Source organism: Pelodiscus sinensis, chromosome 1 (assembly GCF_052426305.1).
Source record: "Pelodiscus sinensis isolate ZL-2025 chromosome 1, ASM5242630v1, whole genome shotgun sequence".
NCBI classification, from domain to species: Eukaryota; Metazoa; Chordata; order Testudines; family Trionychidae; genus Pelodiscus; species Pelodiscus sinensis.
The window spans coordinates 159,804,994-159,824,461 of NC_143052.1; the positions used below are offsets into that span (position 1 = coordinate 159,804,994).

The following is a 19,468-nucleotide window of genomic DNA, read 5'->3' on the forward strand; positions in this document are numbered from 1 at the left end:
AACAGTACGGGTCCCAAAACAGACCCTTGCGGAACTCTACTTGTTATCCCTTTCCAGCAGGATTTAGCACTGTTAACAACAACTCTCTGACTACGGTTATCCAGCCAATTATGCACCCACCTTATCGTGGCCCTATCTAAGTTATATTTGCCTAGTTTATCAATAAGAATATCATGCGAGACCGTATCAAATGCCTTACTAAAGTCTAGGTATATGACATCCACTGCTTCTCCCTTATCCACAAGGCTCGTTATCCTATCAATGATTGTGTGTACAGTACATAGTTTGCAAGCTACTTTGTGAAGTGCGTGGGAAGGGTGAGGTTTTTTTTTTTAATAAAAGAGCAGCTGAATAAATGCAATGTTTTATCTCTGAGTGAAATAACCCTGTACTTTTCAAACATCACACAAATCCTTACTTTCACCATATTAGAGTATATTATTCTTTGCTTCCTTACCCAAAAGTGCCTTATGAAAGACACTCAGGATCTCAACTATCACCATGCAGCAATAAGAATAGCTATAGTTTTTTCACTATATTCTTACTAAACTCTAATTCCCTGGGTTTATACCCGGGACACTGGAGTATATTAACATACTGGACTGACTGTCTGAAATTTCTATACTTGATATAAAAATGGAGGTGTTTATGGAAGAAAATAGTGTTGCAGGTCAGGACTTTGTTAAGTGTGTGCTTGCTTGCTTCATAATTTGTTCTCATGTATCAATTGCATAATTGTTTTTCAATTGTTAAAGATCTTTTACAAGGAAAAATAGCTAGAAGGGAGGATAGGGAGTCTAAATATCCATTTGTGTCAGACCCAATTATTTCTGGTTTGTTTTTATTAAGTTTTCCAATATCCACTACATCTGAAATATTAACACAGGTATGTAAAAGGAAAAAAATGGAAAGAGGGTGAAATGGGCTAACCAGAAGTGAGAGGGATTTATAGGCAATCTGCTAGCTGCTCATAAGTTCTGAATTAACAATATAGCGGAGTCAAATTTTTAAAGCTTTTGTTTAAACCATAATGGGTGGGATTTAACAGATGACTTGACATCCACTCCTGTTACTTTTAAAGGGATTTAGGCATCCCTTAGGCTGGCAGCTTCAAAAATCTCAGCCTTAATACGGTTTTCAAAGGAAAGCTTTGAGCCCAGCCATGCAAATACTTATCAAACATGGTTCTTATCTCTGTGTTTAGTTCTATTGGTACCTGTTGATTTGCAACCAGGGTAACTAAGATCAGAATCATGTCTCTGAGAAATAACACAAGGGACACTGTAGTGACTGTATTGTTAATTCAGCTATAACTCAATAGAAAAAAAGCTCTCCTTTTTTGGATTTATTTGGAGTTGTTGCTGAAACGTCAGTGTACCATAGAATTCAGAATCAACTTTGCTACACAAGCCATGGGCCTGCACGCACAGTTTAGCTCTAACAGAGTACATAGCAGGCCTTAACTAAGCATCGTTTCATGGAGGACAATGCATTCTTAGATGTAGTAATTCTTAGGCTTCCAGGGCTGGATTGGAACAAGCCAGCACGCTACTGCAGAAAGGCTGTGCTTGAAATAACAATTGTATATGCCATCCATTTCCCCTGAGTTTCTCTTTCTTTACAATGAAGAAGCACTGTACACATACAATTAGCCAGCTAGTCCATAAAGAAATATTCCTAATTTAGAGATCAAAACTAATTCTAACCAGCCTACTCTCTCATGGCAAAAGTGCTTTCAAGTTTAGCATTATGTTCCTCAGCTTTCTAAACATAGAAAGTCAAATTTAATAAAAGCAATGAAGATTGGTGAAGAACGCAACAAAACAAACTAACTCCCCTAAATCTATAGCAGTCTTTACAGACAACTTCTCTAACAAAAGGATGTCCATATATGAGAGTCTGGGAAGAAAGGAACAGGCTAGACAAACTATCCCCAGAGAAACTGGGTTTGATACAGAAAACAGAACCAGTCTATAGAACAAAAAAATAAAATAAAGTTTAAGATTCTCTCTCAATGGTACCTCAGACCAGTTGGGTGTTAAAAAAAATGGGGGAAGAAATTGTGGTGAAACGAGATTTAATGCTTGTGGGGTGGACATGTCAAGTAATTAGACAGTACTGGGATGAAGTTCATAACCAAATATCATAAGGTGTGGGATATGTGTTACCAAATGGTCCTCTGATAATCATCTTGGGACTTCCTGGCAGAAATGTTTTAGAATTAACATCTCAGCTGTTAGTAGTTGCTCAGCTAATGACAGATTTTCACCAGGGAGGCAGGGAAGTGCTCTAGTCATAGATGGTAGGTATATGAGGCAAGGAGAGGAAATGCCTTGCATGGGTCTTAGTGGTCAACCTATCCCCTTCTCCTATCCCCATTCTAACCATTCCTAAGGCTCCCACAGCAGGCTGTTGTTGCTTAGGGACTGGGGACTCTTCCCCAGAAGCAGATCTTTTAACTTAAAACTGAAGAGCCTTACAGCTTGCCAGACTTATTAGCACTACATGGAACCTGTGAAAGAGCCATTCAGTGGGAATGAAACCAATGAATGGACATGTGCCTACCCTGAATTTACTGACTAAAACAGTTGTGCATTACTGTGTCTACAGGGCTTTTGTTTAAAATTTGCTTCAAGTATTTCATTGGTTTGTTGCTGAAGATTATGCAATCACACTTCTAAAAAAAACCCTTGCAGAGATATGCAGATGCACAATCTGAGTATTCAGCTTTAGCCTTAAATGCCTGGAACTTCAGTTTTTAAAAATAAATTCTCTAACCTGCCAATTTTAATTAGTATAAAGATTGCTTCCAAAATCTTCCTGCCCTTTCTACCTATCCCTACTCTCCTTTTACCCCCTTGTTGAAGAGACTCCTTAAAGAGACAACATTCATTTTCTTCCAAATAGCTGGACAAATGAGTTTCCCTTTTCCTTCTGATTCTTTGATGAATTAGTTTTAAGAGAAACCTCCACCCATAAAATTCCTTCTTATGCCACAGGCACCTCCCTCCTCCATGTTGAAAGTTGAATTGTGGAATTAGAGGCTTGAAATTGTGTTGTAGCCTCACACTGAGCATGAAGGAGGTTTATTTTATGATCACTATCAAGAACAAGATGCATTAGGCTGCAATCTGTAGATTAAGCGCAGTTCTCAAGCATAAAAATTACAGTCATTCCCCACCAGACAAATGAATTTTATGTGTGGGAAGATTTCTGCTCATGTACAGGGGCTACTTAGACGTTACAGAGCTGATGGTAACCACAAGTATTGTTATTGTGTTGGTACTTTGCAGAGCATCTGCTATTCTCTCAGTCAGATCTCTCTCTTTGTTCTATCTCTTCATCACAGGGTTTGCCACAACTGTGTCTCTCCTCTTCTCTTCCTGAGCCTACCCCTTTAGATCTCGACAGCACCTCATATATTTACCTCGCCTGCCCTGGAATCTCACAATTCTCCTTCTTGTTCAACCTGGCCCTGAACTACTGCACTTTGTGTGTCACGGCGCTTATCCAGCAGGTCTCACTGAACTCTGCCGGGTGAAGCTTTCTGTTTTCAGCAAGGCTGTTACCAGTGCTGAATGCAGTAACCAGGCAGCCTTCTCAAACCTGAGGTATTGGTTAATTTGAATAGTTGGAACAAAGCTTTTGGAGAAAAAAAGATTTAAAAAACAACAGTCGACACCTACCTTACTTAAAGGTTTACCATCCCTTGTTGGCTATGCAAGCAGATCTGCCTTCTTCAGATGTCTCCAGCTGGTTCCAGTGTCTCATTTTGAGTTGGATACTACAGCGCCTCCTACTGATCTCCTTAAGAATCAGCTATTCAGCCATGGAGTGCCTTTGCTGGCTGGTGTCTCATTCTTACTTGTTTTCTGCAGTGGTTCAGGCCCTGTGTCCCTTCCTGCCCATGGTGCCCTTTCCTCACAGGACTGCCCTCCAGCAGTGCCCTCACATTGGGGTCCTCCCCTCCCAGGGAACCCCAGGCCTCTATACCCCCTTCCTTCAGTGACCACCCACTCCCCCAGTCATCAGTGAGCCCCTGCCTTAGGGGCAAACTGCAGTGTGAAATAGCTCCTCATCACTGCCTTTCCTTCCACACTTTCCTGCAGCCCTAGTACCCTCAGGCCTTAAGAGCAAGGCCTCAGCCTGGGAGTTTGCCTGGCCAGAGCTTCCCAGCTCTGCCTCCCTTTCCCCAGCACTTCTGTTCCTTCAGAATCCTCTCTGGCTTACTAGCTGTCAGGTCCTTCCAGCTCCACAGCTGGAGCAAGACTCTCTTCTCCTCCACTCCAGGATCCTCAGTACATATAGCCCCAGCTGGGCCCTAATTGGCTGCTATTTGCTCTGCTGCTTGCTTGGCAAGATTACACCTCTCCTAGGGCAGGATTTAACCATTGCTCCACCAGGAGCAGGCTGACTGCCCGCTCCCTGAAGAGTGAGTTCCTTTTTAAACCTACCAGGGTTCTTTTGATCTCCTTTGTTCTCAGGCCTTTTCTCATCCTGGCATTGTTTCTTAATAGCCCTCTAGTGTTTGGGGGGGAGGGTGGAAGAAGATTTATTTTGAGTCTTTTTTTCCTTTCCTACTTAGAAAAAAAATAACAGCTACCCTTACACTAAACCAAGGACGGGAAACCTTTCTCGGGTCGGGGGCCTCTGACCCACAGAAAAATCAGTCGGGGGCAGCACACCAGTGAGAAACAAACAAAAAAACCCAAACCCTCAATGAAATGGCCCCCGACTGGGAAAGAGAAAGACACTCCCCATGTAGTAAAATATAGTAAAAACTATGTGTGCTTCTTCCCCCTTCCATTACTTAAGCTTGAAACAGCACATATCTAATTGCGCATGTTTTAGAAGCTGTAGTAAAAAGGGGAACTAGCTGTTTAGACCCATTTCTCAAGGACTGGATTACACGTATTACTTGAGTTAGGGAAATTTGCTAATTGCTATTACTTAAGTAAGCTGTACTGGTGGTTGTTACTGAGTGGAATAGAGTTGAAATATGCTAACCAATAACGCTGCAACACGAAGCTAAGGTAACAAATCAAGACGTGCCAAGTTGGATAAGAAAGTTAAAGAAAATATAAAAAAGGATGCTTAGCCAACACCCAGGGTCAGCTTTGCTTTGAGCAATAGCTCCTTGGCTGACCATTGCTTGCAAACAATAAAATGGAGTTGGACCCAGCCTGAAAGTGTGACTCTCTTCTGTGGACAAATTAGACTGGCCTCCAGGGGACGAACCTTGCAATTTATGCAACACCCACATTCCCCTCACACACCAGAGTCTGGGGGGCCCAACCTAGTACATTTTGCATACTCCAGCCCTGCAGGGAGATGACAGGGGGGCTAGAGCACTAGCACAGGCTCCCCAATGCCGGAGGGAGCCCTGAACCTCAGGGGCCTGATCCAGGCTAACTGGAGGCTGCATCCAGCCCCTCGGGCCTTAGGTTCTCCATCCCTGCACTAAACCAATATTTTCATATGGCACACATCCCAGTGAACCAGGCCAACGTACAGTATTCATAGCTTATTACAATACAGCTCCAAATCCATCACAGTCTGTCAAATCTTTATTCTGTATATTTTTGCATATTTTATACACACTGCTCTTGGAGGACAAGTTTATTGGTAATTTCAATGTCCTCCCTTCTACTACACATTGAAAACCAGCTGGAGACACCATATTCCTATTAACCCAGTATGAGATTATGTGTTTCTTAGGGCTTGTCATGCTTAACTCTGTGTGTGTGTGTGTGTGTGTGTGTGTGTGTGTGTGTGTGTGTGTGTGTGTGTGTGTGTGTGTGTGTGTGTGTGTGTGTGTGTGTGTGTCCTTTGCTTTAAACCTAGTGTAATTTGCTCTCATGCCCTTATTTACACAACCAAGTTGTACTGGTTTCTTTACAGGTGTGATTTTTAGTTACAGATTTAGTTAAATAGGTGCAAGCCCCTGTCTGAATATTTTTATTTTGGTTTAATAGTACCTTATTTCCATATGGCTTAAATTGATTAGGAATCCCTTTGAGCTAAATCACAGCAAATCATTCTTATGCTGAAATCAGCATTTAGACAGGAAATTTACTCTGGTTTATTTAAAATTAGTTGAAAAATTGATCATATGTTAAACCAGTGACACTGTCTAATATAGTTAAGCCCATAAATTACATGCGCAAGCTAAATTCACATAAGACAGGTTTAATAGCATCTACACACACCAAGTTGCCCCAGTGAAACTAAAGCAGTTTAATATCATACCTTGATTAAACTGGTGTAACTTTGAAGATCAGAGAATAGAAAGAGCCAATAGGCCAATTCCTGTCTTCATACCTCATGAAATGCCGTTGACTTCAACAGAGCTGCAGCAGACTGAGGCCGGTTCTAGAGCTTTGCAATAGGAGGCTTTATGCTGGTACCTACATGTGAGTCACACATCTCAAATACACAAAGTACTTTCAGTCAAAATTGGTGCTATGTGGCTCATTTGTTCAAATTATGTGAAATAAATGGGAACCCTCCCAAGTATTTGGTGTGTATTTCAGGAAGCTTGCTGTACAGCAGGAAAGGAGATGCCAACAATTATCTAGCAGCAGGAAACCAAGATCCAGGGACGGCTTTCTATGCCTAACAAGAAAGCTAACCTAGTTGAGAGCATTTGTGACAGCAGCACTTCATTACTGATTTCATGACAAAAAGGTTTCACTGAAGTTAGCAGCACCATGCTGTTCCCTCTCAAATTCTAAACATTGCTCTAAAATGGTTTGTTTTGTGGCAGCCCACTTCCTGTACCTTCTAGAAACGATTACTTAGATGCGTACATGAGAGTTCCTGCTCTGGGAAGAAAGACGGACAATTGAGCCCTACGTGGATGATGTCTAATGTGGCTCTGATGTTGTGCCTCCATATTTCTACAGAAAAATGTTTTTTAGTATGAATATGCATAGCTTGAATATGTTTTATGCAAAATGGGGCATGTAACCTATCTTTGAAGAAGATATATGTGTATATATTCTATTTGTGTGAATGTGCTATTCCTGCATTTGCAGTTAGAAATATGAAATATAAACCTGTTTATTAATCTAGGTGAGCTAGTGAAAGCTATAAGTGGAACTTAAGTAATTTAATGATGCTCAGCACAATGTCCTATGATGAATCTTGTTCTTCCTGTAAGCCTCGACTATGGTTGGGCCTGCTAAGATAGACCTGGGCAAAATACAGCCCGTGGGCTGGATCTGGCCCACCAAGCCACTGGGTCTAGCCTGCAGACGCAGCAGGGAGCCCCAAATAATCTCTCCTGCTTGCCCTATAGTCCTGCATGCTGCTCAGAAAAGCGACTGCAGGACCTTTTCTCTTTCAAAACCGTGATCCCGGATGGGAGCGGGGAAGGCTTCAGGCGCTGCCCCCACCCCAGCACAATCCCATTGGCAGGTTTCTGGCCAGAAACTGGTCAATGGAAGCTGCCAGTTTGAATAAAGGGCAGAACACGTAGCACCATGCCCCCTCTCCCCCACTCCAGTTCAGTTATTCATACAAGCACATAGCTCTGCAGCCTATGCAGAGGACAGGCAGGCTGGCTGGCTGAGAAATGTTTTAAGCTCTGCAAGCATTTAGCTCAGCAGGCTGGTAAGTCTCCTGGCCAAAGCCTGCCTCTGGCACCCCAGCCCTTCCCTGACCCTCTGTCGACCCCACTCAACATACCCAAACCCTCTGCTCCCTCCTGTACCCCTACTCCCTCCCAGATCAGGCACCCCAATCCCCTGCTATCTTTGGTCTCAACCCAAACTCCTGCACTCCAGTACCCTCCCCTAGGTCACAAACGAAACCCCTGCACCCCAGTCCCCTGTCCTAGATCACACCCCTCTCCTGTTCTAGGTCACATTCCAAAACACTGCACCCCAATCCCCTACCCTGTCACAACTGCCTTCTTCACCCAAACTCCCTCCCAGACCCCACTCTCCCTCCTGCACCCCAATCTCTTACCCCAAGCTCCCTTCTGCACCCAACCTCCATCCCAGACCCTGCACCTCATTCATTAATATTATGGAAGAGTGTGGCCCTCAAACACTTTCCAAAATCTTAGAATGCCGCCCCCGCCAAAAATTATTGCCCATTCCTGTGCTAAGACATTTGCCAAGTCACCTGACGCTGGCACCCATTTTGCATGTGTTACTTTTCCATGGACGTGTGAACACATTGAAGCTGAACACAAAGAATTCCTGCCTTGGCAAAATTTATTTATAGGCAGGGAACCAAACAATAGGGGAGATGGCAGTTGTGAGAAACTAAGGCACCCTCTGCTTACCACCAAGATGACTGCTGGAAACTTCTAAGACTAAACAGAGAGAAGGATCAGGCCCAAACTTAGAGGCTGCCTAGCTTGAGTGAGAGATTATTAAAATCATAGTTAGGGTAAGTAACTGCATGTAGCAAGCTTAATTGACACGTTTTGTTTTATTTTAGCTTTGTAACTTATTTAGATCTGTCTGATATCATTGTAACCATTTACATATGTCTTATACTTAATAACATCACTTTTGTTTATTATAGGCTGGACCTTCCTGGTACTCAGGATCTGACCGGTCCCAGATGAGGGATTTTTCCAGACCAGAGGAGGTCATTTCAGGCTCCTCCCCTCCACCACATCTCCTTCTGGGATTCCTGGCTCTCCCACCCCCGCCTTTCACCTCCTGCAGCCTAGCTGAACCATATGACAGCTCTGGGCCCTTCCTCAGCCCAGCTGAGCTGTGTGCCAGTTCCTGGCACCTCTCTCTCCCCTTGTAGCCCAACTGAGCTGCACACTGGCTCCCAGGCCCCAACCCCCATGCAGCCTTTTGGGAATCTCTGATCCTGGAACATCAATGATCATGCTGGACCATGGATGTTGCTAGACCAGAAAATCCCAGATTTTAGAGGTGCACCTGTATTAAACCCAGTGTAAATAATGGTTAGCTGTGAGGGAGGACAATAGCTGTACCTATCTCTCTTAAAGGGGGTGAACAACATATGAGCTTAAGAACATACAAATGGCCATACTGGGTCAGACCAAAGGTCCATCTAACCCAGTATCCTGTCTTCCAACAGTGGCCAATGCCAGATGCCTCAGAGGGAGTGAACAGAACAGGTAATCATCATGTGATCCCTCTCCTGTCCTCTATTCCTGGCCTCAGACAGAAGCTAGGGATTCCAATCCTACCCATCCTGGCTAATAGCCATTGATGGACCTAACCTCCATGAATTTATCTAGTTCTTTTTTGAACCCTGTTAAATTCCTTGTCTTCAGAACATCCTCTAGCAAGGAGTTCCACAGGAGTTGACTGTGTGTAACACTTACTCTGTGAAAAACTTTTATGCAAAGCAAGTTGGATTTAATCAAGGTTCTGGTCCCACTGGGGCTGTGCACATGAGTGCTGTGTCAAATACTAATGACAGCCTTCCCAGAGCTGAGCTGCTCTCAGGCCTGATGTATACTACAGTGGAAGGTTGAATTAAGATATGCAACTCTAGCTACGTTAATTACGTAGCTGGAGTTGACATATCTTAAATTGAGTTTCTGTGCCATACACAGAGCAGGAGGCTGATGGGAGCAAATGCTCCCATTGGCTTTCCTTACTCCTTGTGAGGAGCAGGCGTACTGGCAATGATGGGGGCACCCTCTGAGTTTGATTTAGCAGGTCTTCTCTAGACACCCTAAATGGAACCCCAGAAGATTGACTGTGGCAGTGTCTATCTTCCACATTTTGTCTATCTGCCCCCAGTGTCTATGGTGCTTTGCTGTGGGCTGTGCCCCCAATTCTGTGCCTTTTCTGTAGGAGACCAGAGGTTCTGACTCAGCAGGACAGGATGATGAGGCACCACAGAGATAATGGCCAATGGCTCTGCAATCACAGCAGCCAACTCTGTCAACACCCTTGGATGCACTAGATGTGGCCTTAGAGATTTGTGTATTTATCCATCTTTTCTGAATAGTTCTTAAGCTGTTCTTTTACCAGTGAGGGCTGCTCACCTCCTTCCCAAAATGATGCCCAGTCCAGCAGTCCGAGAGTTGCCCTTTTCTGTGAAGACCAAGGCAAAAAAAAAGCATTGAGTACTTCAGCTTTTTCCACATCATCTATTGCTAGGCTGCTTCCCCCATTCAGTAAGGGTATGGTGACCATATTTCCTGAACCAAAAATGAGGACATATTAGGCACATCCCCTGAGCTCATTAGCCATGCCCCCTGACCCCTAAGGACCCACCCACCTGCCACAGGAAGTTCCACCCTCCTGGGGGTAGTACTTCTGGGGTCAAGATGGACACATGACTGGAATTAAATGGTGTCATGTGACCCCTCTAAGAACTGCCATCATCCTCTACCAACAGGGATGGGTTTGAGCTGCATCGGATCCCCCATGCAACTATTCTGTTGGTGGAGGACCCAGGGGTCCCACAGGCAGGGACTATGCCAGTGACTGGAGCTGCCTCTCTCCATGGGGAATCCAGCCAGCTGTGAATAAGGGCTGCTCCAGGGGGGTGGCAGCCCCAATATGACTTAACATTAACCAGTTAACTGATGAATGGGAATTTACATCCCTAAGGAGATGGACTGCAACTGCATTTTTTGAAGTTACTACAAACCTATCAAGTGTCCTCTGTTTGCACAAGCCATAATGACAATACAGAACTAACCATGACTGTTACAGGGTGGAGCAGACCATGTCACTAACCCGCACCACCACTGCTTGAAAGGTATATTTCCCATGGAGGTCAATGGGTCTGGGCTATTTTATATGTAAAACTACTAAGAAATATATATGTCAATAGCATGATGGCAATGCCTATGTTATGTAAATAATACATACTAATAATTGCCAAATGAGACCACTTCCCAACCTGCTTACAAAGCACCTGATCCAATTTAAACTTTAAGCTAGGATTAGGCCCACAGCAATCTGTTGACATCACCCAAGAAGATTGAGTTAACACTTAGTCACCCTTCAAAAATAGAAGGGTAAAAGCCCTCTACTTGGTCAAAGATATCTTTGAAGAAAATTGGAGAGACTTTGAATTGACTTCTTCTGACAGCAGAGCTTTCTCTCACTGGACGTAGGGTCTTTAGCACAGGTTTCACTGTGTGTGTCAGAATAACTCAGAAATGTGTTGTCAGAGCTATCTCCATTCAGGTCTAGGCAACGTGCAGCCCAAAGACAGAAAAACAAATCCCTTGTAACTGGAAGTCAAAACATCTCACATCTTCACAGAACTCTCAAAGGGCTTGTTTACCCAGACACACAAGTCATGACAATCCTTTCTGGAGAGAGATGATATGGATGCACCAAATGTTTTCATGTGACATGTTAGCACACTGTTTGAATCACCAACTGCTTCGATGATGAAGACTGACAAAGAGTCTGTCCATCATCCACATTGAATGGATCTAGACCTGATCTTTCTGGGTATGTCTACACTATCCCGCTAGTTCGAACTAGCGGGGTAATGTAGGCATACCGCACTTGCAAATGAAGCCCGGGATTTGAATTTCCCGGGCTTCATTTGCATAAGCGGGGAGCCGCCATTTTTAAATCCCCGCTGCTTCGAACCCCGTGTAGCCACGCTACACGGGGTTCGAAGCAGCGGGGATTTAAAAATGGCGGCTCCCCGCTTATGCAAATGAAGCCCGGGAAATTCAAATCCCGGGCTTCATTTGCAAGTGCGGTATGCCTATATTACCCTCCTAGTTCGAACTAGGAGGGTAGTGTAGACATACCCTCTGTGGGATCTTGTTGAGCAGCAGGGAGCTGGGATGGTGTCTTGGGGGAGAGGCCAGTGCTGCCTCCAGTTCAATGGTTCTCAAACTTTTTGGCCCATGGACCATCTGGCTCAATGTAGAACTTTCCGCAGACCACCAGTTGCTAATGAAAACTCACTGCTAACTACATAATTACACCCGAGCCATTTTGCTAGAGCTGCAGCTAGAGAGAACAGTTTTATTTAAATTATTAAAGCAGATTAAGCATTTTATCTTTCTTATGTTAGTTTATCAAACTTCATTTTAAATAAAGTAAAATATTAACGTATGTCCAACGTGAAAGGGTTATCATTGTCTTTGTCTTTATTTAAGGCAGGGGTGGGGAAACTTTTTTTGGATCAGAGGCCACTGACCCACAGAAAAATCAGCTGGGGACCACACAAGTGAGAAGCAAAAAATCTCCTCCAAAATCCCCCAGCCCTCACTCATGTGGTCCCCAACTGAGACACCTCTTGTGCTCCAGCTCCCCTGGGGTGAGAGGAAGGGACGGGGAGGACTGAGGTTCAGGGCTTCCCATGGGCCAAGTTTACTTTTCTGAGGTTCCAGAGTTAGTGGATTGTATAGACCCTCCCCTTAGGCTCTGGGGTAGGGACAAAAACGAGGGGTTCAGTGTGAGGGACAGGACTGTCTGCAAGTGGGATAAGGATGCGGTGCAGGATCTGGGAAGGAGATGAGATGCAGAAGAGGGAGAGGTTGCAAGGTCTGGGTGAAAGGTAGGGTGCAGAAGTAGGCTGGGAATAGGTGTCTGGCAAGGTGGAGGGAGCAGGAACAAGGGAGTGCAGTGTGTGCCAGGAGGGTGAAGGAGCAATGGTGGATGCAGGAGCAGGCTGGGGGTAGGGTAGCGTGTCTGGCCAGGGGGCAGGGGGAAGGAGCAAGGGAAGGTATCGGAGCAAGCTGGGAGTGTGGGCTTTTGGTGGGGTGAAGGGAGTGAGTGAGTGGGATTGAGGTGTGGGGGTCTGGGCATGAGGGGAGATGCTTACCTGGCTTCGCACCCCCCCTTGCAGTGGGGAAAGCTTCCAGACACACACTGCTGTTTCCCCCAGTGGGGTGGGGAGGGGGAGGGGAACTCATCTCCCCACCACTCAGCAGGGTTTCTGCGCAGCTGCAAGTCTGCAGCACCAGTTCCAGTTTCTCGCTCAGAGGAGGTGAAGAAAGCCCTGACCTTCCCCACTAGACCTGGATCACAGAGAGTGGCAGAGCGAGTGGCTCTCTTCCCCACCCCCTCGAGCATGCCCCACCTCACAGCGTCCCAGCCGGGCTCCACACGACCCCTCCTGGGGCTGAAGCAGTAGTGCCAATGTGTCACGGTCCAGGAGTGGCTCCACTGGGTTTTGCCTCAGACCTGCCTGGTGCCCCCTCCACCCCAGCAGCAGTGGTGGCAGTGATTGTAACAAGTGGCCACTTGCAGATGAATGAGGAGGTGGCATGGCCGGACCAGAGACCCTGCAGGCAGTCCCAAGGGGGAGGGAGGAGACCACGCAGCACGCAGTGGTGGGACAGCCACAGTAGGTGGTGGGGGCTCACTGGGGCTGTGTCTAGACTGCAGGCTTCTTTCGAAAGAACTTCTTTCGAAAGATGCTTTCGAAAGAGCGCGTCTAGACTACAATGCGCGGATCGAAAGATCGATCCGCTATTTCGAAAAAGAGCGTCCAGACTGCTGGACGCTCTTTCGAAATTGAAAGCCACCCGGAACTGCTTCTGCCAGGGCATGGGGGCAGCATTTCCTTCCGGGTGCTGCCTGCCTGCCCTTTGCAGAGACGCGTGGTGAGAGGGACACTCCTGAACACCCGTTGCTCTGCTCCTGCAGCTGCCTTTGCTGTCCCTTGAGGAATTTTGCAAGGCACTGCAGTGCTGGTTTGGAGTGCTCAGCTTCCTGGGACACCCCAGCAGCTTATTTCTTTTGAGGTTTTTCTGCTTGCGGACCCTTATTTTTGGCATGGAGCCAGAGCTGCCCCTGGGCAGGCGATGGCCCCACACCACCATACTGCAGCTGTTGCTGCATCTTCGTGAGACAATCATGAGGCTCCTTCCCGAGCTGGACCCAGACCAGAGGGACGAGGGGTTCCCCCGTCCGGCAGCCACACTGCCCTTGCCTCCGAACTTTTTCGTGGACAGGCGTGTTTGGAGGTTTGACACCAGCTCTGACTGGTGGGACCGGCTTATGATGGAGATCTGGGATGACCAAGACTGGCTACGGAACTTCCGCATGAGAAAGACCACTTTCCAGGAGCTGTGTACCTGGCTCGCCCCTGCTCTGGAACGGCAAGACACCCACCTGCGGCCCGCCATCCCCCTGGAAAAGAGGGTCGCCATTGCCCTCTGGAAGCTGGCAACCCCCGACAGCTACCGCTCCGTGGGACACCAATTTGGCGTGGGGAGATCTACTGTCGGGGCCGTCTTGATGGAGGTAAGTCATTGTCTGGGGACAGTCACAGTTTGGGGTGGGGGGAAGGGAGACTGTCAGGAAGGGCCAAGTGGAGTGGGAGTGGGAGTGGGGGGGGTTCTGAGGAGGGGATTCCCGGGCTGTTTGAGAGGGAAGGTGGGCGGTGGGTTCTCCTCCTAAGACATAAGGCACCCCTTCTAACACTTTGTTGTCTGTCTCGTTCTGCAGGTGGTGAGGGCCATCAATTCGGAGCTGCTCAACAGGCTCATCTGTCTACCGGATCTGGACAGCGTCATGGCCGGCTTTGCTGCCCTCGGCTTCCCCAATTGCGGAGGAGCGCTCGATGGGACACACATTGCCATCCGTGCACCGCCCCATCGAGCAGCCCAATTCATCAATCGAAAGGGCTACTTTTCTATGGCCCTCCAGGCCCTGGTCGACCATCGTGGACAGTTTTCGGACATTTGTGTTGGGTGGTCAGGGCGGGCACACGATGCCCGCATCTTCAGAAACTCGTACCTGTACCGGAGGCTTCAGGCAGGAACATTTTTCCCCCATCGCCAGTTTGCGGTTGGGGATGTGCACATGCCGGTGTGCATAGTGGCTGATGCCGCCTATCCCCTGATGCCGTGGCTGATGAAGCCCTACACCGGCCAGCTGGATGCGAGCAAGGAGCAGTTTAATGCTCGCCTTAACCGGGCTCGCAACCAGGTCGAATGTGTGTTTGGCCGTTTAAAGGGCAGATTCCGGTGCTTGCTCACACGCCTCGACATGGGGGAGACCAACATCCCCGAGGTGGTGGCCGCGTGTTGCGTCCTCCATAACCTCATGGAGAGGAAAGGGGAGGCCTTCCTACCAGGGTGGGGGAGAGCTGCTGATGGCCAGGAGAGGCTCTTTGCCCAGCCCCGGACAGCTGCCATCCGCCAGGCTCACCGGTCTGCAGTTGGCATCCGGGAGGCCCTCCGGGAGCAATTCTCCGGTGGAGGCCACTGAGTGCACTGAGGGGCTTCTGCCTGGGGACTGGGCCCTGGCCCCCAATAGAAGCTTCCCTCCACAACCCATCTCCTGACCCAGTTTGGACACATCACTTACACCAGGGTGTGTTTCAAAATAAAATGTTCTCTTTACTTATTTATAATTTTGTACATATTATCAAACAATGTGGCAAAATAACAAAAAAAAATTTCATTTTTGTTGTTGCCAAACTATATACAATAAACAAACAGTTCCTTTAACCCTTTGTTTGTGCTTAATAAGTGGGGTGATGGGGGTGATTGAAACCTGGAGGGGGGAAGGGGATCAGGTTGAACGGGGCTTGGCAGATTTCCCTTTCCTGCCTGGGCCTCGTGTTTGGGGTGCTCCCCGGCTACGGGATCGGGTGATGCACCTGTCGGTTGGCTGGCTGCTGGGGGGCTCTTGGGACGTGGAAGCCTGGGGGAGAGGAGGGCCAGGGGGAGAGAGGGGCTGGGGAGCTGGGGGGGCTGGGGGAGAGGGAGGTCCAAGGGGGGAAAGGGCTGCTGTTGTGGAAGGGGGGTTTGGTGGGGTGGGGTCATGGGGTGCTGGAGGAGCAGGACCAGGCACAGCAGCAGGCAAGCCGCTGACCTCCCTCAGGGTGGCGTACAGCACCGTGCGCTGCAGGACCAGCTCATTCATGAGCCGATCACGCCACCGCTCCTCTGCCTCCGCCCTCTGTAGCAGGATGGCGTTCTGCTCCTGCACAGCCTCGACGTGCTGCCGGAGGATGTCGGCGTAGACACGCCTGTGTCTGCGGCTCCCATGTCTCCGAGGTGGAGATGGAGATGGAGGTGGGGCTGGGGTGCTGCGGCCCTCTTCCATGGCTGGTCCGGCTGTGGAGGAAAAGAAGAAGACACAATCAGTCCTATAAACTGGACTCTGTAGCACTTACAATACTAACAGGATGGTTTATTAGGGGATGAGCTTTCCAGGGCCAGACCCACTTCCTCAGATCAGAGTAACACGGCTACATTTCTATCACAATCAGTCATGTGTGCAACAGCTGTCCAAAAGGGCATGCCCTCTCCCTTGAGACAGGGGAAGCAGACATTCTGAAGGTCACACTGTGTGTGTGTGTGTGTGTGTGTGTGTGACCTGGGCATCAGCCTGAGCATGACAGGTTTCCCTTGTGCATCACCCACTGTGCACCCACCCACCTACCTCCCCCCCCCCGGGTGTGACACAAACTCACTGTACTCACCTGCTGCTTCCTCTCCCGTGTCAGATGACGCCTGGGAGGCCTCAGAGGTCTGGGTGACTGGCTCCAGGGTGAGGGTCGCCGTCTCCTCGGTGTCCTCCTCCTCTGGGCCCATGTCCCCGTCTCCAGACTGCTGTAGCTCCCGCTCTGGAGCGTCCACCACCGGGTCTGCCAGTCCGGACTGCACGAACCGCTGTGGTGTGCGTGCTTCTGCACTGCCACCCAGGATCTGGTCCAGCTCTGGGTAGTAGGGGCAGTAGTGGGGGGCTGCCCCAGACCGGGAGCTCTCCTCCCTGGCTTTGGCGTAGCCCTGCCGCAGCTCCTTTACTTTGGAGCGCACCTGGTCCTGTGTGCGGGGGTAGTGGCCCTTCTGGGCCAGGGCTTCAGCCATGCGGCCATAAATTTCGGCATTTCGCCGCCGGCTTTTGAGGGCCTGTAAGGCCTCCTCCTCTCCCCACAGCTCCAGCAGGCTTTTGATCTCTGCGCCGGACCAGGATGGTGCCCGGCGCTTGGAGCCCTTGGCTGGGTCCCCAGAAGGCTCGGAGGAAGGGCCAGGACGCTCTTGGGGCTGTGACATGCTGCAGCAAGGTCGCCGTGTGCTCTGGCTCCTTGTCTGCAACAAGTGGCTGTGAGGGTGCCTGTCCCTTTAAGGAATGGCTGCAGCCAGGAACCACAGACGTGCAACCCATGGCCCAGATTGTCCACCAGGGCTTGTTCCTGGAGGCCAATAATTTCGAAAGAAAGGGCTCCCCCCGTCCAGACTCACGTTCTTTCGACGGATCTCCCTCGAAAAAGGCGTTCTTCCTCGTGAAACGAGGTTTACCGCCGTCGAAAGAAAAGCCGCGTTCTTTCGATTTAATTTCTTTTTTCGAAATAACCCCTGAGTGTGGACACGGCCTGGGTGGCAGTACAGTGGAACATGGACAATGCTCCAGACTCCGGAAACTGCATGCCACCGGCAGCTGTCCTGGTTGCCTGCTGGCAAAGTGCCAATGGAATGGGGTGGCAGGGAGGCTGTTGCTGCTGCACCATGCTCTGCAAGGCTCTGCCGGCCGGGCTTAGTGAAATGGCAGTGCACGCTCCGGAGCCACTTTCCCTGACCACCTTGCTAACATACCTGAGGAAACCCTTCTTGTTATCCTTCACATCTCTTGCTAGCTGAAGCTCCAGTTGTGCTTTGGCCTTCCTGCTTGCTTAAGCAACATTTATATATTCCTCCCTCTTCATCTGTCCAAATTTCCACTTCTTAGAAGCTTATCTTTCTGTTCAAGCTTACCAAAGATTTATCTGTTAAGCCAAGCGGGTCGCTTGACATATGTGCTATTTTTTCTGCACATAGGGATGGTTTGTGCCTGTGTCCTCAATAGGGCTCCTTTAAAATACAGCCATAATTCTGATCCACATGTGAATTCAATAGATCAGGATAATTTCTACCAGGATCGTTCCATATTTCAGCTTGTTGAAGGGACATGGTGAAAGATTGGAAGGCCCCCAAACACAGCTTTGTATTTCTGTTTTGTTATTTTAAATAAATCCATGCTAAACTCATTGAAATAATAAGAAACATTTCCTTCCAAGGACAAATTGCAGGATTGAAACAATGCTTTTAGTAAAGAGTCTTTATGTAGAGGGGAATGCATGACAATCCCTGCTCCTGGGAAACAGCAGAAAGGCTTATGCTTTGAATGTGATGTGGGAGAAAATGAGGAGTATTATGACTATTCTGTTGGTTTTTAAATGTTTCACTCTGATATTAATCAGAGACATGAGACAACCTAGATCTCAAGAGAAACCCTGCAAAATTAATCTGCGTTCAGGAAGGAAGAAAAGTAAAACTTTGCTGAGGGAAGCAGTTTGTATCCAGGCTGTTCAGCTTTTCTAAGCAGGTGAGATAATCTAACTCAATATGAGGAGAAATGTTTTAATTTAATAGCCTTTGTTTTAATACACTGAGATCCTTCCTGTGGATTCTCCGGGAGAATAGGTAGCATCAATTAAATTGTCATTAGGAGGAAGAGAAGGAAGGTGGGAGAAGATAATCTTGTGATAGTTGCCTTTTTAAGTTATAATCATATTCAAATTGCAAAATCCCTCTTTGTTCTGCTTTCTGGTGTTGGCTTTGCTCTTATTCATTGTTCACGTACTGGTCATTAACCACTGGCTCATGCTATTAACCACAAACTTAGTCTTAAACTTGGTTCTTCTTCCTGTAGGCGCTCTAACAAGCAAATACCTTTAAGGTGATCATTCTTTGGCTCATTTTGAGAACTTTTTTCTTGTTCAATTTTGTTTTTACAGTTTAAATGGAAAGTTATCCTAATTTTGTTTCTTGTTTGTTTGCTGAATTTTTCAACTGATGAATGGAAAGATGAGTGAAATGAAATGGGAAAGTCGTTCATTAAATGAAATCTAAGTAGTAGAAGTAAAGCTTGAAATACAAATTAACAGCTGTCGCCAAAGAATCTGGAAGCAGTAGAAGCCAAGACACCAATTATTTGGAAGATCTATTGGGTAAGGAAATTATATTTTGATGCTTTCTCTTTTCTAAATTGTAATATGTATTGGTCATCATATTGGAAAACCACACAACTTGAGAGTTTGATGAAGCTTGTATCATAAATGTTTGCTTTCATCCTCAGCCATCAAAGATTATGAAGTTAATTTTCTTTGAGATATTCAGGTAGTGGGAGGTTTTTAAAAATCCTCAAAACACAACACTGATCCCAAATTGCAACAGATAGTGCAGGAGTTCCCAACCTGGGGTACGCGTACCCCCAGGAGGTACGAGAAGCTGGTCAAGGGGGTACGAGGAATATTTGATAAATAACTAGATTATCCTAATTGAAATATTCCAAAAGTACTAGTGTTAGTGGAAAAAAGTCTAGAATGTATTTCCTTTCATATTGAATAGGGGGTACGGGAAGGTTTACTAAAAGCCAAGGAGTTACGGGGACCGAAAAAGGTTGGGAACCCCTTTTATAGTGTATGGACCTTTGCACAGCCATGATTTCACTGGGACTCTGCTTGAACACATAGATTTGCTTTTGCCATCCTGATGAAAGATCAGGGCTCATATCCACATCCAGCTAAAAATTTT

General features: G+C 47.3%; 1 protein-coding gene across 1 annotated transcript; it reads left to right on the plus strand.

Annotated features, from left to right (window-relative positions):
* The first annotated feature begins 13,361 nt into the window (after nt 1–13,361).
* Nucleotides 13,362–18,747, plus strand: LOC149525662 (uncharacterized). Its single transcript, XM_089775772.1, has 3 exons — nt 13,362–14,183; nt 14,388–14,627; nt 18,670–18,747. The coding sequence occupies exons 1-3, from the start codon at nt 13,713–13,715 to the stop codon at nt 18,745–18,747; spliced, it is 789 nt and encodes a 262-aa protein (XP_089631898.1). The 5' UTR covers nt 13,362–13,712.
* Nucleotides 18,748–19,468: the final 721 nt, after the last annotated feature.

Bases quoted from the DNA above. Each gene is read 5' to 3' on its own strand.
- LOC149525662 (XM_089775772.1), top strand. From the start codon at position 13,713: ATGGAGCCAGAGCTGCCCCTGGGCAGGCGATGGCCCCACACCACCATA. The intron at 14,184-14,387 runs GTAAGTCATTGT...CTCGTTCTGCAG, and splicing joins TCGGGGCCGTCTTGATGGAG to GTGGTGAGGGCCATCAATTC. The intron at 14,628-18,669 runs GTTGGGTGGTCA...TTGTTTTTACAG, and splicing joins GACAGTTTTCGGACATTTGT to TTTAAATGGAAAGTTATCCT.